Raw genomic sequence first — 17450 nt, forward strand, 5'->3', positions numbered from 1 at the left:
CATACACCCAAAACGCTTCACAATCAATGAGGGGAGTCTCTCCACACCACCACCAGTGTGCAGCATCCACTTGGATGATGCAACGGTAGCCACAGGACAACGGCACCAGTGCGCTCAGTGGAGAGAGTGATAGAGCCAATTCGGTGCATGGGGATGATTGGGAGGCCATGATAAGTAAGGGCCTATGGAGGGGATTTAGACAGGAGACCTGGGTTACACCCCTACTCTTGACGAGAAGTGCCATGGGATTTTTCATGACCACAGAGTGTCAGAACCTGTGTCAGAATCCTGTCCAAAAGACGTCGTCCACTGACAGCATAGTGTTCCCTTCACTTTTACTGGGGCATTAGGACTGCAGGTTGAGCGCCCTCATTAACACCACTTCCAACAGCACCCTAGATTACCCATGTGGTCTCCCATCCAGGTCCTGACCAGGCTCAGCCCTGCTTAGCTTCAGTGAGTAACCGGTTTTGGGCTGCAAGATAATATGGCTGTGGCATATACTGGACTGCGGCTGGAAGGGCATTCACTGAGTTTAATATATGCTGGAGTAGTTGGTGGTTCATTCCTCTGTGGCGACCAGATGGACAAACTTTTTCAAATGTACACCTTAAATTATTGAAATACTTTCTAGATTCTTAAAATCTGTTGACACTAGAAAAAACATGTCCCTACAGAAGAAGAGTTTGCAAAATATATTTTATAAGGTTTCGTAATCGCTATATCTCAACTTTTTGTCAACACTGTCAGGGCACTATCAAACCCTTTAAAATCTGCAAGTATCAAAATCATTCCTTGTTCGATGTCTCACTTGCTGGGAGTTCAATAAAATCACACAGACGAAAGTGACATTTTTAGACTAATTTTAAATATTTGACCTTATTTTTCTATTGACCTTGTTCTTCAATGCTGAAGTGTGTTTGTTTTTGCGATTGTTTTAGAACTTCAGATTCAGCTGCATATTGGAGAAATAACTAGGAATAATAAACTGCAGAAAATGGTCAAACTACTTGCTCTACAAACAAGTGTGTTCATGACTATACAGACAAAAACGAATAATATAATAAGAAAATATGAGTTTGCAACATCAAGCAGCATAACAAGCTGTTTTTAACATCTAAAAATTAATACAAATGAATGTGACCCAAAGTCTTGAGCCAAAAATATTCAAATGGCTGCACCCGCTCGTACGCGAAGAATAAGGTGAATCACCCTTTCAGCCTTTTTGAGCTCACAATCCATTTGAAACCACAACGTAGTCTCAACTTATTCATTCACTGATGTAAATACTACATTTCCAATCATTTTTCTAAATTTAATCCAATACTGTTTATTGACAAATCACTTTTTTTATTGTTGAAGCTACCCCCGTCTGTTTCTAAACAATTTCATTTGTTGTCATGGTTACAGTTTTATTGATTATGTCCACCTGCTCCTTCTTCATTATTTACACTGTGTATTTAAGCCCTCTTTTTCCCTCTAAATTCTTGTTGTATATTGTATTTGCTTTTGTGAAGTTGTTGCAGTTTTGTTCTGCTCCTGTTAGATTTTTCAGCTCCTTCTTTGCCCATTTTAGATGATTTTTCACAAATTGTGATTTGAGCTTGTCTTGAAGTAGTCCGAATGCATTCAACCTGACTGCTTTCATAATGTAAACACTCATGTGAATGAATGCATTCAAACAGCTAGAAGATTTTGTTTGCTGACCTGATTCCTAAACACAATAGGAATTTAAACTTTGTTTTCTGAGTTTGGTTTCAAGATGAATAATAATGTAAAAACTCATTCATTCATTCATTCATTCATTCATTCATTCATTCATTCATTCATTCATTCATTCATTCATTTTCTTTTCGGCTTAGTCCCTTTATTAATCTGGGGTCACCACAGCGGACTGAACCACCAACATATCCAGTATATGTTTAAGCAGCGCATGCCCTTCCAGCTGCAACCCATTGCTGGGATACACCATACACTCTCATTCACACACATACACTATGTACAATTTTAGCTTACCCAATTCACCTGTACCAGATGTCTTTGGACTTGTGGGGGAAACCGGAGCACCCGGAGGAAACCCACACGAATGCGGGGAGAACATGCAAACTCCACACAGAAATGCCAACTAACCCAGCCGAGGCTCGAACCAGCAACCTTCTTGCTGTGAGGCAGCAGCACTACTGCGCCACCACGTCACAATGTAAAAACTCAAAGGTCTCTTACCAATCTCGATTCTAGTACAAACCCACAGCATTCAGCTTATAGTTTTTTGCTGATTTTATTTTCCATTATGTAAAATGTGCAGCCATATTTCTCAATATTAGATTGAAAGCCCAGAAAAAGCCCTTATACTGTACACTTGCCCATAGATTTTTTCCTCAAAGAAACTAGAAAGTAGACAAAAGAGACAAGCAGCAAAGTATTTTTCTTATCTGATCCTAAACCAAAACAGATATTCCACTAGTTGTAAACATAGCTGTAGTCATTAAGAGCCTTTCACACTGAGCATGATTAAACGCAACAAATGGATGATGCAAAGACGCTCATGAATCAAAACAATAGATCCCTGTGGAGCTATTAACATAAGGCATGATCAATCGCAGCACAAAAAGCAATGATTTTTTTTCGACCGGTGGGTCAATTTTGTGCTTTGTCACCCTGCCAGAAATGTGCTGCCAATTTAGATTTGAGTTTTTAGATAATGTGCCACAAAAGGGTCATAAAAGCACAGAATGCAGTTCTGAAAATCTGTGTAGACATCAATGAAAATAGTGTCCAGAAAAGAATGAATCTCAAGTGCTTGTTATCTTGGGAGTCGGAAAATGTTGATTAAGGGCACATTCCACAAAAACTTTAACAATAAAAAAAGAAAAGAAAAGAAGTTAAGGGGCAAAGACCTGCAGAGAAACTAAGACTCAATAATAAGTTTGGAGCATAATAGATAGTTTATGTTTCTGCTGTAATATCAAACTTTACAAGGTTAAAATCAACAGAGATACATTTGTAACACCATGTCCTAACAACACGTGATACATTAATGAATTCGTTTTGTTTTTGGCTTAATCCCTTTATTAATCTGGGGTCACCACAGTGGAATAAACCGCCAATTTATCCAGCATATGTTTTACGCAGCGGATGCCCTTCCAGCTGCAACCCATCACTGGGAAACATCCATACACACTCATTCACACACATACACTATTGACAATTCACCTGTAGCGCATCTCTTTGGACTTGTGGGGAGGAAACCCACACTAACACGAGGAGAACATGCAAACTCCACAAAGAAATGTCAACTGACCCAGCCTAGGTTTGAACCAGCGATCTTCTTGCTGTAAAGCGACAGTGCTACCTACTGCGTCACCCCACATGATACATTTTTAATGTTAATCTGAGCTTTTGTCATAACGTTTCACAACGGTGACAAACAAAGTTTCTATTTTAGAATTAGATTCTATTTCTGTGATGCTATGGCAGGATGAACTAGTGTATGAGTTTAGTGTCATCCCAAATGGAAGACTACTGGTGGGTCCGAAATCGCATATTGCCCTATGAATATGTATAGTATTTTGTAATAATCATATGACCCACCGCCGTCAGTTGCGCCACTCTCCTCCTATTTATAAATTCTCTTGTGTGGCCTTGTGGGATAGCAAAAGTATTCAATAAATTCATACTTCATAATTTCCCCAGAAGAAGAAGGTCATCTGGGTGCTTCTCACCTGCTGTTTTTCAAATACTACTGTATGTACAATAGATCATACAACATTTAACAGTCAATGTTATCCCTCAGCAATTCATATCGTTTTGATTTAGTGGCTAATTTATATGAATTTGTATGATCTTATTCATTCATTCATTTTCTTTTGGCTTAGTTTCTTATTTATCAGGAGTCGCCACAGCAGAATAAACCGCCAACTATATACCGGCATATGTTTTTATATGCAGCAGATGCCCTTCCAGCCGCAACTCAGTACTGGGAAACACCCATACACTCTCACATTCACACACACTTATACACTACGGTCAATTTAGTTCATCCGATTCTCTTTTACCGCATGTCTTTGGATTGTGGGAGAAACCGGAGCACCAGGAGGAAACCGACACGAACACTGGGAAAACATGCAAACTCCACACAGAGACGCCAACAGACCCAGCTGGGACTCGAACCAGCGATCTTCTTGCTGTGAGGCGACAATGCCAACCACTGAGCCACCATGCTGCCTTGTACGATCTCATTTGTATTATTTAGTACGATTTGCTTATGCCCTAATGACGGTTGGATTTAGGTGTGGGGTTTGTTACCATGCCTCCTTTTAAAAATCATACCTTTTTGTACGACTGAACTGTACAAATTAGCCACTAAACTGACAAAACGTAAAATAGTTATGCTTCTCAGTGCGATCAGGCTGGATAATTAATGAAATATATCATCAGACTAACAAATACTACATATGAGTACCACACATTCGTGAGGCGACGTAATCGTCACTGTTGGAGAATTTTGCTTGCACAACCCAAAATAAATAAAGCAATCCAAGCTTAGCACTAGTGATGAACCGATACCACTTTATTAACAAACCGACCTGAGTGCGAGTATTTTAATTTGTGTATTCACTGATACCGAGTACCGATTCCGTTACTTCATAGATTTATGAAAGTGCAATTAATTTGAAAGGAAGTTTTTTTTTTTTGCCTGTGGCAAGGATGAACACAAAAATCTAGCTATTCCAAGCCAAAAAATACACACATTGTTGACAACCCTGTAAATGATAAACCTTATCAATTACCGATTAAGGACATTTAAAGGATAAGTTATCCTTGCGCTGACACACAACCATGACTTATTTTACATTTTACATAATCAAGTGTGTGCAGTTAACGTTTTACTTTATGGAGTCACTCTCATGACATTGCATATCAAGGATGCAAGAACCCAGTAACGCACAGCTCTTTGTTATATTCACGAGTCCAGCCTTTAATCTGCGGGTCAGGTATTCAAAAAGTAGGCTACCTGTTGTTTAACTTTGAGTGAATCACAGGTGAATAAGATCAATAGATATTCGATTTATTCTTCAGTAGCTTATACCTCTAGATTCGTTAATAATGTATTTTATAAACAGATTGTTTATAAGAACTATATAGCACATTAATTAATACATGAAGACATTGTAGTCAGGTAGGACAACAAATCACATCCACATAGTGGAATACTGTTGAGTGGTATCAGTGCGTTGTTTCGGCATTTCATGTACGATACGACTATGAGTTTTTTCACCAAGTATTGACCAGATACTGGTCTCGGTGCATCCCTACATCCCAGTTAAGTGCATTAAGTATTCAACATTCCTCTCTTCTTTTTATCAGCTCAATAAATACATCATCCAGCTCTTAAAGTCTGCATGAACCAGAAGTTGCTAAGACTTTTATTTTAGTATGTTTACTAATATTTCCAATTGAAACAATATTGAGTAGGGTGCTGGATTTTCTTTTTGACCCTCCTTGAATCAGAAAACTAATGGTAAGAGGGGTGTGAATAAAAATATTGTGCTTAAAACCACCAAATTTACATCAACAGAGTTGGACTTTGATAGAAGATTACCAAAAAATATATTTTTTCCAGTGAAACAACTTGCTCGGATTAATTGTTCACCTAAATAATAGCAATGTGCGCTAACAAAATAAACAATGTAAATTTGGATTTCAGTTTTCAATTTTGAAAATAAATACACTACTTACATTATTTATACTACACAATGGCTTAGAAAAAAGCACCTAAAAGCACTTTTAAAATGCACCTAAATGGTGGGCAGGCTCCTAAAAAATGTATTGTTGCAATCAATAGCAGTTTGTTGGCGATTCACCCCACATTATCACATCACACTCAGGCCTGATTTCACAAACAGGACTTTGACTAAGCCAGGATTAGGACGTAGTCCAATTAGGACATTTGTGTATTTTTTTTTTTTTTTTTTTTTTACAAATGTGCCTTAGAAAAAAACATTGCTGGTGTCCCTCTCAAAACAAAACCAAGGCACTGATTTATTTTAAGATCAGTGCACATTTCTTTTAGGTGACTTACATTTTAGTCTGACACTAGTCATAAGCCTTTACATTGGCCTTTACATTGCTTTGCACACATTACTGGAGCTGTCCATGGTGCTCATACTGTATCATTTTGCTGATAAACACATTAAAAACAAAGCCTGTTCATCTTTAATATATGGAACATTTTTATTGTTCAATATGCAAGCATGCACATTAATAATCATAATTTCTTGCACAATTTGTTTGCAGTAACATTATAGAGCACTGATTGTATAGGCAAATAAAATGCATGTTTAAACTGACACTTGACATCTCACCTTAGGCAGCTCCTCAATCTGGTTGGCGTCCAGGTAAAGCTCCTCCAGCGTGCGCTCGAAGCTGAAGATCTCCTTGGGGACCTGCTGCAGGCTACAGTGGGAATAATCCAGCACTGAGATGACCTCCTCCTCCCCCCGGAAACATCGACAGGGCACCAGGCGGCCGATGATCTTCCTCTTAGTCGTCATCTCCAGACACTGCACTGCAGGAGGACAGAGGACAAGAGCAGGTCAGTTTATTACAGAACAACCAACATGTCTTCAGACTTATATGATCGTTTGTCACTATCCTGATATACAACCCATAATGTGAGTGTGTACTAAAAGAGTGTTTAGTAAGACCAGTGTGGGGTGTTATTTCAAAAAAGTAATTCATTAATATTTACTAATTACATCATTATAATTTTATTTAAATTCTTTCTTGTCTTACTTTGTCTGAAAAATTCATTAGTTACTCAAGAGCTTAGTCCCTTTAGTAATCAGGGGTCGCCACAGCAGAATAACCCACCAACTTATCCAGCACATGTTTTACGCAGCAGATGCCCTTCCAGCCGCAACCCAACACCGGGAATCACCCACACACTCTCATTCACACACACATACACTATTCAATTCACCTGTAGCGCAAGTTTTTGGACTGTGAGGGAAACCGGAGCACCCAGAGGAGAACCACACGAACATGGGAAGAACACACAAACTTTACACAGAAATGCCAACTGACCCAGCCGGGGCTCAAACCAGCGACCTCCTAGCTGTGAGGTGATCATGCTACCCACTGCGCCACCCTGACTCCTACTCAAGAGTAATTTACTTGACTCAATACTAAAAATCCACATACATCCCAATGGATAGATTAAACTAAATACTCTTAGTTATAGATTAAACTAAATACTCTACATTCAAGTCAAACTCGAGGACCTTTTAAATTTGTTAAAAAAACACTTAAATATTCAGCAACATACGTATCAAAATGTTTCAAAGTAATGACCCCATATTTCATACATATATTGACAATAATTTTCTAAAATATTTCATTGTTTCTTAGTTGTCAGATAAATATATTCTTCTTTAGTTGAGAAATGGAATTATTATGCAAAATATCTGAATAACAAAAAATATTTATAATTACTTTGTTCTCTTAATTTATACCATATATTGTCATGAACTAGTTTTTTTTTCTTAAACGTGCAATTGTCTAAATAAATGTAGTCTTCTTATGTTAAAGAATAGAATTATTCTGCAAAATGTGTGTACAACAACAAAAACAAAAACAAAAAACAATTACTTTGTTAACAATTACTTAATTAAACTCTGCTTCTCTACAATGATTCATACAGAACTGTTGAATTTATGCATTGTACTTTTGTAAAATTTGTGAATGTAAAAAAGGAAAAAATTTGGTAAGGGACGGTGAATAAAATCCAAGCTGTGTTTAAGTGATTCTGCATTTTCATTGCTTATGTCAATTATATTTCATTTAATGACAAAACTTGTAGCAAAACTTTGTTATTTTTTATTATTTTTAGGACACTCTAAAAAAAAAACACGTAGAAAAGGTATTCAGTATAGTATATACTCTACACTACCGGAATATTTATTGTACCTACTAGTGGTGTAACGGATCGCAAATCTCACGGTTCGGATCACACTATGGTTTTTGAGTCACGGATCGGACCATTTTTAAGATCAGCAAAAAATGGAGGAGACAATGTCATTTGCTTTCCATTTACACAAAAATATTACTGTCCATTAAACCATTGGTTTTAACAAACAGAACTTAGAAGCTGGAATTTTAAGAAAAGTACAAATCAAGAAAGAACCAGCTGAAAAAAAAGGAAAATATTCAATACAAAAAATGATCTTTGCTGCTGTTGCTGATAATGCTAAATATAGAAATCTAACATCTTCTACAACATATTTTCAAGTAATGATTCAATAATTCACACATAAAACTTAATGTTTCATTAAAGCCGGATCACTTTTAAAAACCTATTCAGTGACATAATTTTGATGGTTGTTTGTCGCCACCCGTTGGTTACAAAATGTAATTGCGACAACATTCACCAGTGTCAAGTTCCATTAAACAGTCATTTTAACCTTTACTATAAACATCAGTGTTTGTATCTGAACTTTAAACTGTTCTCCCAGTACTTCTGTGTTATTAAATTGTTTGTAACTAATTGAAAAAGTGTAAAAGCTGAATCTCTCTCGATCAAACGCATATTTGAATGCAGCGCTTCGAAAGAATAATAAACGTATGCAAATCATTAGAATTTATTGCGCATGTTTGAACTGAGATCACGATCTTTTAATGTTTAATTGTGCAGCTTTACACTGAATGCATTAATGCAGGCTAAACAAACAGTGACAGAAAACAGCTTTAATTAATAACCTAAGAAAGCATTTAGGTAGGTCCCACAACAACTTTTTCCATCATCATTATATTTTACAGGGAAGCAAAAATGCTTTAATACATGTGATTTGAATGATGAATCTTACAGCAATTTTTATTAATGTTGGATTAACCAACAAGTTCAGAAAAAGTTATTAATCCTCGGATCACGTGCTTTCCGAACTGTGGGTTGTGATCTGTACGGATCAACCATGATCCGTTATACCCATAGTACTGTACCGACTAATTCAAGTATGTAAAACTGGTGCAATTTTTATAATCTCAGTTTGTAAAAATAGTTTGTGAACTCAACATTTTTTTAAGTGACCAAACAGTAAGTGTTATGAAACTTTTTTAAGATGATTAGAAAACTCAAATAATTATTAGCTAAAAAGCATAAATAACTAATGCATGAAAATAATCACGTAAGTTTCAAATTTCTGAGAAATAATATAGATTGCAAATGATTATAAATAAATATAATTTAATAAAAACATACTTGTCAAAACTTCTGACAAATATCCTTCTACAGTATAATAACTGCCATAGTTTATAAACGCTGAATATTGTAAAACAAATTGCCAAGCACTAAATTGTCTCTATAATTGGCACCAAAAGGAAATTGTCTGGACCTTTGTATTTTAGTCAGGTTAAGGTTGAGCTTTTCATTATCCATGAACCATAGACTATCATTATTTTAGCTTACACTCTCTGGAATACTAGCTGCTCAAAAGCAATGGCTGTTCAAATCTATATTTGATAACTGACCATAGTAACAGACCAGCTATTTCTTGCATCTCAGCTTGTAAAAATAGTCTATGAATTTCAATTACTGTGTGTTCTGTAACATTCTTTGTGCTGCTGCTTTTGCAGTATGCATGCTTTTGCTGGGCAGATTTCTATTGAAATCAACACTCAAAATAATTGTCAAGTAAGCTATAACTAAAAGAAGAGTTACTGTTTTAATATTTTTTGTTATGTTCAAGTTGTTGCTGGGCAGAAATGTTTCTATATGGAAAAAAGAAAATATTTTAAAGTTTTGTCAAAACTAATTTAAAAATCAGACAATCAACAGCCTGCTAAGACATTTTCACTTAAATGCTCAATATAATTTACTTTGATTATAATAATGCAATAACTACACCCCCCCCTCTTTTATGTTTCATAAAAGCTATATATTTTTTTTCCTATTTTTCTGAATCTGAAATGCGTTACTTGACAACAGTGTTTCCCAAACCTATTCCTAAAAGCACACCAACACTACACATTTTCAACCTCTCCCTAATCAAACACACCTGAATCAACTCATCAGAACATTAGAAGAGACTCCAAAACCTGAAATGAATGGGTCTGAATAAGGGAGACATCCAAAATATGCACTGTTGGTGTGCCTCCAGGAACAGGGTTGGAAAACAATTACTTGGTATGTTTTGTTCTATGTTTCAGATACACATCTTTCTTGTACACACCCACAAGAAGGCAGGGCTTGTCAAATCAGCTAAACCAGCAAACCACTGGCCTAATTCCCTCTCTAAAACCAACCAATAGTGTTTTCAAAAGCCAACGCAAGAGAAAACTGCACTGCAATCAAGTCGTTTACCTTGATTTTGCATTGCTTTTATTTCTTTTGTCAAACAGCTTCTCCGCACTCTAACCTGATTACTGTGTATCACAAGTATCATTAATAAAATATCATTATTGTGAAAATGAACACAAGTTGTTGTCGTCATGCTCCCAAACCTCATGTTACCTAGAAATTGCAGTCATATGTACATTTTTACGGTTACATAAAAATGTAAACTGAAGCACATATTTCCAATGAAACTGTGTTGGTTAAAAATGGTCTGCTAGGTTTTTAAGGCAGGAGGGGTTGTAAGTATTTTAAATGAAAAATAGGGGGGAGGGTGCAGTTGAGAACACTGTTATATGCCTCTTCCTCTGAATATAAATCATGAATCAAGCAACACAGGGTGGCATAAATCTGCCCTATACGACAAAGACTGAGTGCTGTTCTTCAGAGGTGTTAGTGTGCAATTAACAGCAAGTAGTGTCATGAATCAAAGCAATTTATCTGATTTAGCTGATCATGAAAGCTCATTGAACACCCATAGGAGAAACCAATCGCAAATATCAGTCAGGGAAGATGGAAGCAGTATAACACAAAATTGCTTATATCAATCAACTGTGACGAGATACTTCCGTACTGCCTCCATCCTGGTATGGAGCCAAAAAAGAGAGTGAAGAGATGCGCCAGGCATCGAAATGTTCTTCAGGGACGGAACCACGCTGCTAAAACAATGTTTGAGAGGACATTAGGGAGTAATGTCTGAAATGAAAGACACGCCGTGCTAATGCTGAGTGCTTTTGTCTCTTGCAAATGCAAATGTTTCACTGATAATTAAAATATCCGCCGTTCAACAAAGAAAAGCAGCGGCTTGAGATGAGCGACTACACTGAGGATTCTGGAGATTAATATTTCAGTAAGAGTTTGTGTGGGAGAGTGGAAATTCAATGTTTTAAATATTATGCAGCTGCGTAAAGTATTATATTTGGTGCTAAATCTAACATTTATGTTTTTAAATGGACATAAAATTCATGTTAATTTTGAAAAACAAAAACATAACATAACATAACAAAACGTAACGTAATGTAATGTAATGAGACATGACATGACATAACATAACATAACATATAATAGAGCTGAACAATATATCGTTTGAGCATCAATATTGCAATGTGTGTATCTGCAATAGTCACACCGCAGAATTTGATTATTTGGTAAAGATTAAAAGATAAAGAAATTATTGTTATATTATTATTCACACAATGATGACCATGTTAATTTACCTATGATAGTTACATTTTTGTACTTGAATACTGTTAGACTCCCCCCCAAAAACAAAGTGGTTTATTTATTTATTTTTACTTGTAATTTATTATAATTTATGCAGATGCAATGTATAACAATGACTTGATCATCCCAGTCGATCAAAACTAATAAAGTCAAAATATAGTTATTTATATTCATATTGCAATATATATCGCAGCAAAACAAATATGGCAATGTTAGATTTTGTCAATATCGCGCAGCATAACATAACATAACATAATCATAACAACATAACATAACATAACATAACATAACATAACATAACATAACATAACATAACATAACATAACATAACATAACATAACATAACATAGACATAACATAGACATAACATAGACATAACATAACAAAACATAACATAGACATAACATAGACAAAACATAACATAACATAACATAACATAACATAACATAACATAACATAACATAACATAACATAACATAACATAACATAACATAACATAACATAACATAGACATAGACATAACATAACATAACATAACATAACATAGACATAACATAGACATAACATAGACATAACATAACATAACATAACATAACATAACACAACATAGACATAACATAGACATAACATAACATAACATAGACATAACATAACATAACATAGACATAGACATAACATAGACATAACATAACATAACAAAACATAACATAGACATAACATAACATAACATAACATAACATAACATACACATAACATAACATAACATAACATAGACACAACACAACACAACACAACACAACATAACACAACACAACACAACACAACACAACACAACACAACACAACACAACACAACACAACACAACACAACACAACACAACACAACACAACACAACACAACACAACACAACACAACACAACACAGACATAGACATAGACATAACATAACATAACATAACATAACATAACATAACATAGACATAACATAACATAACATAACATCACATCACATCACATCACATCACATCACATCACATAACATAACATAACATCACATCACATCACATCACATCACATCACATCACATCACATCACATAACATAACATAACATAACATAACATAACATAACATAACATCACATCACATCACATAACATCACATAACATAACATAACATAACATAACATAACATAGACATTGGTATAAACAGTCCTTTACACAAAAGTCAAATAATAAACTGCATATCTGTCATCCATACATATGAAACTGAACACAAAATTTAAAATGATCATATTATATCTTTTCTGCTCATCAAAGCTGCATTTATTAGATTTAAAAATGGAATAGAAATTTAAAATAGTGAAGCATTAATTAAATGTAAAATATATTTTATATAATGTGAATGTGTTATCTGATCCTACAAAAATAATTTAGAAATTTTAATTTGGCACATGGCACTGTATAAATAAAATAAAATAAAATAAAATAAAATAAAATAAAATAAAATAAAATAAAATAAAATAAAATAAAATAAAATAAAATAAAATAAAATAAAATAAAATAAAATAAAATAAAATAATTTAAAAATACAATTATTTGGTTTGAGCCTCAGATGGGTCAGTTGGCATTTCTGTGTGGAGTTTGCATGTTCTCTAGGTGCTCCGGTTTCCCCCACAAGTCCAAAGACATGTGGTGCAGGTGAATTGGGTAAGCTAAAATTGACCGTAGTGTATGTGTGTGAATGAGTGTGTGTGGATGTTTCCCAGTGATGGGTTGCGGCTGGAAGAGTATCCACTGCGTAAAACATATGCTGGATAAGTTGGCGATTCATTCCACTGTGGCAACCCCAGATTATTAAATGGACTAAGCCGAAAATAAAATAAATGAATGCATGAAAATAAAAAAATAAAAAAATAAAATGAAATAAATAAAAAACAAAAGCAAAGAAAATAAAATAAAATAAAATAGACATTATGAGGGTAGCAGAGTAACTAAACTGACAGGCAAGAATAATGCAAGAAGAAGGAAGAGTTTCAGAGCAGCTTCCATTTTGAGCAAGGGGCCATAATTTATAACTTCCCTACAAAAACACAATATAATTCAACCCAGGCTCATTATGGATATGTACCCGTGTATACATTTCTGAAGAACACGAAATACGTCCCAGGAGGTACGTCCTAGGCAATTTTTGTTTTCCCAAATCCACCAGAGACCACTTTGTATACTTTTCAGACCTCTAATTTCTCTCATGAGTGTCATTCGCACCTCCTCTTTTTGCATAAATACACCAGAGGCCGCAGACAACGGACTGACTAACCGACCGACCAATACCCCTACCCACCACCTTCCCTAAACCCAACTGATAGTGTTTTCAAAAGCACAGATTGACCCACCCACCGCCTTTCCTAAACCCAACCGACAGTGTTTTCAAAAGCAATAAAATAAAAAAGCCCTTGTGGCCACCTGACCATGTTTTCAGATCTTACCACATCCTCCCCATGTTATTTACCTTCTTTATTTAATTTTTTTGCCTTTTGTTTTACTTGCTTTTTGCAACTGTTCTTTACCGTACTCAAACCCTGTCATCGCAGTCAACTCCTCTCTGCGTCTCAAGTCCACCGATGTACATGGCAAGCTACTAGGCAAACTGGTAACAGTGGGAAAGCTGTCCACATGGAGGTAAGTGGTTATACGTAGCTCTTGCTATATAATTCGCGCTCTCCAGAAATGTATACAGGGGCACGTTTTCACAATGAGCCTGTGTTGCAACAATTTTAGCCCGCTGTATCTGCTTTATCAGACCTCCTTACAGGCTTAAGATGCAACATCCTTCCATCTAAATGACCGGCACATGCCAAAAACTGTCAGCCACCATCTGAATAGAGAAACAACAGCACTTCCTCAGGGATTGTGAGATAGTGAAACAATGGATCCAGATAACAGCCTTTTTTTTCTTTTAGTAGCTGTGCTTGGAGAGAGAGAGATGATTGGTACTGATAAGATAAAGTCATGTTCAACCACAAGAAAATAAAAATCTCAGATAACATTCATCTGATTCACTAGTACATAAACCCTAACCATTTGTGCAGCTCTTCGATGAGCTTATTTTGGATCTTGAGGAAAGATACTGCCAAGGTGCCATTACAGCCATCGCTGCAGCTAAATGATAATGAGTTTACATAATAAAAAAAAACTGAAGTGAATTGGAAATGAATTTTCTCATTATATAATACACTCAAAACATGCATATTCAACTTCCATGCATGAGACATTCAGACAAGGGTAAAGTATAGAGAGGACTAATGGCTCTGTCAAAATAATACACTACACTTCAAATGTTAAGGGTTGTACTTTTTAAGGAAGAAATTGGAATTGAGTTGAAGTGATCAAAAGTGGCAGTACACGCATTTTCATATTCATATTCACCAAATAATCCTGAAAAAAAAAAAAAACGTTTTAAGTCAAATAAAGAAATCTCTTTATTTCTATAGAACTATTGTATAGTTTTATGCGTAGACTTTGTCATAGACTTTCACATTTTAGCAGCACAACTGGTTTCAACATTGATAATAAAAATAAGAATTGTTTCTTAAAGTAGGGACTAAGCTGAAAAGAAATGAATGAATGAATGTTTCTTAAAGTGCCCCCATTAAGGAGTAGGCATGGGCCGGTATAAGACTCTGACGGTATGATAACCTTGGATAAAAATATCATGGTTTCAAGGTATTGTGCTCACTGCTCTAAAATATTTTCTTTATGTCTGGGTAAAAAATGAAAACTTTTTTCCCCTTTGAAAACAATATATTTAATTTTTTGAAATATTTATTATATTTTTGAAGCAGTAAACATATCAGGCTGATTAATTCTTATTCTTGCCTTCTGCTGTCCTCATTAGTTTCAAAAACACAGATTTCTTTACAATTTAATCTTGGATATTTTTCTGTTGAAGATACTGTTGTCCTAAAAAAACAAAAAATAAATTAATTAATTTAAAAAAATCGTACACATACCTTAGGAATGGTATTACAGAAAATTTTAAAACCTTGACTTTTCCAAACCGCGGTATACCTTGAAAACCATTATCGTCCCATGCCTATTAAGGAGTTTTTGCAGTGTGTAACACAGCTCTAGTAAGTGAATGAAAACATCTAGTTGAGTTTTAAATCTAAAAGTGCTATAAGCATGACGTTCTTGACTCTCAAAATGAAAGAGTTGACTTGAAGTCATTACTTTATGCACATATGCAAACACTGTAGTGGATTGTGTGGGATGGCATTGCATTATGACCCGAAAATGCTGTGAGGGAAAATCATTTTACTGCATAAGTACGAGGCAGTGAGAAATCAATGATTAAAGGTGATTTTCACAACAATACCACAATATAGCCCCCCAAACTTGTGCTGTGTTCCTGTCGTTACAGTTACAGCAACTTAAAATCTGGGATTGTTACAAAAAGAATGATCAGTAACAAAGACTAAATGTACTTTGTCAGTATTGTTTATTTATACCAGCTTCTTCTTCCTCCAAATCACAACAGTGCTTCCCACAGGTTTGAAATATGTTTGCGGAGGTGGCCGGATTGAAACACACCTTTAACCCACATCACATAAATAGACAACAACATGTGATAAAATAAAACATAACTTGATTTTTAACACTATTATTATTATTATTTTCTGTTTTAAACCTCATTTCTTTTCAATGGGTTAAAGTAAAAAAAAAAATTAGGAATAAATAAAAAACAAATCCACAATTTCTCTTTTTTATGTTACTTCTCTTATAAATGCTATTAAAGTATTTTAGATGTATAAAATATGTAATATATTGACATCATCAAATTAATAAAATATACAGCAAATGATAATAAATGACAGAAAAAAAAGAAAAAAAAACAGACAATATCTCTAAAAATCATAATAATTACAACAATAAAACATGTAGATTATTTAAATTATATTAGTTGATTACCCATTTCTAATGGTGTACAATTGCTCTGCAGCCAATTTCGTCCTCTCCAAGTGTTTAGTGCAGTTTTTAGTTGTTTAGATTAAAGAAATTATTTTTTTTAATATCTTAATAATGCTCTCATGGCTGTGTGCATAAAATTAATGACAGCTTATAAAACGAAAGCAAAACCAAATCCCGGACATTTTAGTAGATTTTGAAACTCCGGCCAGACACAAAAAGATGTGGGTCTGCAGAGAGTGTGAGACTGTCTCACACACACAGCAGTATGACATGGATAAAAGAGAGAAGATTTTCCACTACTTAATCGCTCTCGGATGTATGTTTTTATTGGGTAGATACAAAAAAGTGTAAAAGGATGATAATAATAGTAAAAAAACATGTCACTAAATATACTTGGGCGGCTGTTAATATACCGCCCAAGTATATTTACAGCCCACTCAAGACAAGCCTGTTTGGGAAATGACTAAAATGGTTGCCTTATTTCTCTTTAACATACAAAATATGTAGTTGTGTGGGTTGTGTTTGCTTCGTTCAGCTTTTAGATCTCTAGTTAGTCAGCTAAAGCAGGTTTCAAACCAGACACAGAAAGCTCTGTGCTATGAAATGCATTGATTTCAATGGATTGAAAATGCTACTCTTATACAGCAGAATGAACCTTCGATGAGCTTGCTCACAAGCTGCAGTCAAAGTTCAAAATAGTTGTAACTGTAACAAAGTGGTTACTAATGCTGCGTCAATTAATATTGAATTTTTGTCGTTGTTATTACTTGGAGTTATGATGAAGAATAGAGCAATTACACTAGTGTAGAAACTGCAGTGCTTTATCAATATGTTCCTGTATGGGGCTCGCACATACTGTACCCCGGGACTGC

The 17450-nt window shown here is 35.0% G+C and overlaps 1 protein-coding gene across 11 annotated transcripts in view; it reads right to left on the reverse strand.

Moving 5' to 3' along the window:
* Positions 1-17450, reverse strand: part of lrrc7 (leucine rich repeat containing 7) — a 191457-nt gene that overhangs the window by 81150 nt on the left and 92857 nt on the right. For all 11 annotated transcript variants that reach the window (XM_056459998.1, XM_056459997.1, XM_056460005.1 and 8 more), the window contains exon 2: positions 6366-6568. In XM_056459998.1, coding sequence (XP_056315973.1) covers positions 6366-6554 — 189 coding nt within the window. In that variant the 5' untranslated portion in view covers positions 6555-6568. The remainder of the gene's footprint in view (positions 1-6365; positions 6569-17450) is intronic.

This window comes from Danio aesculapii, chromosome 6 (assembly GCF_903798145.1).
Source record: "Danio aesculapii chromosome 6, fDanAes4.1, whole genome shotgun sequence".
NCBI lineage: Eukaryota > Metazoa > Chordata > Actinopteri > Cypriniformes > Danionidae > Danio > Danio aesculapii.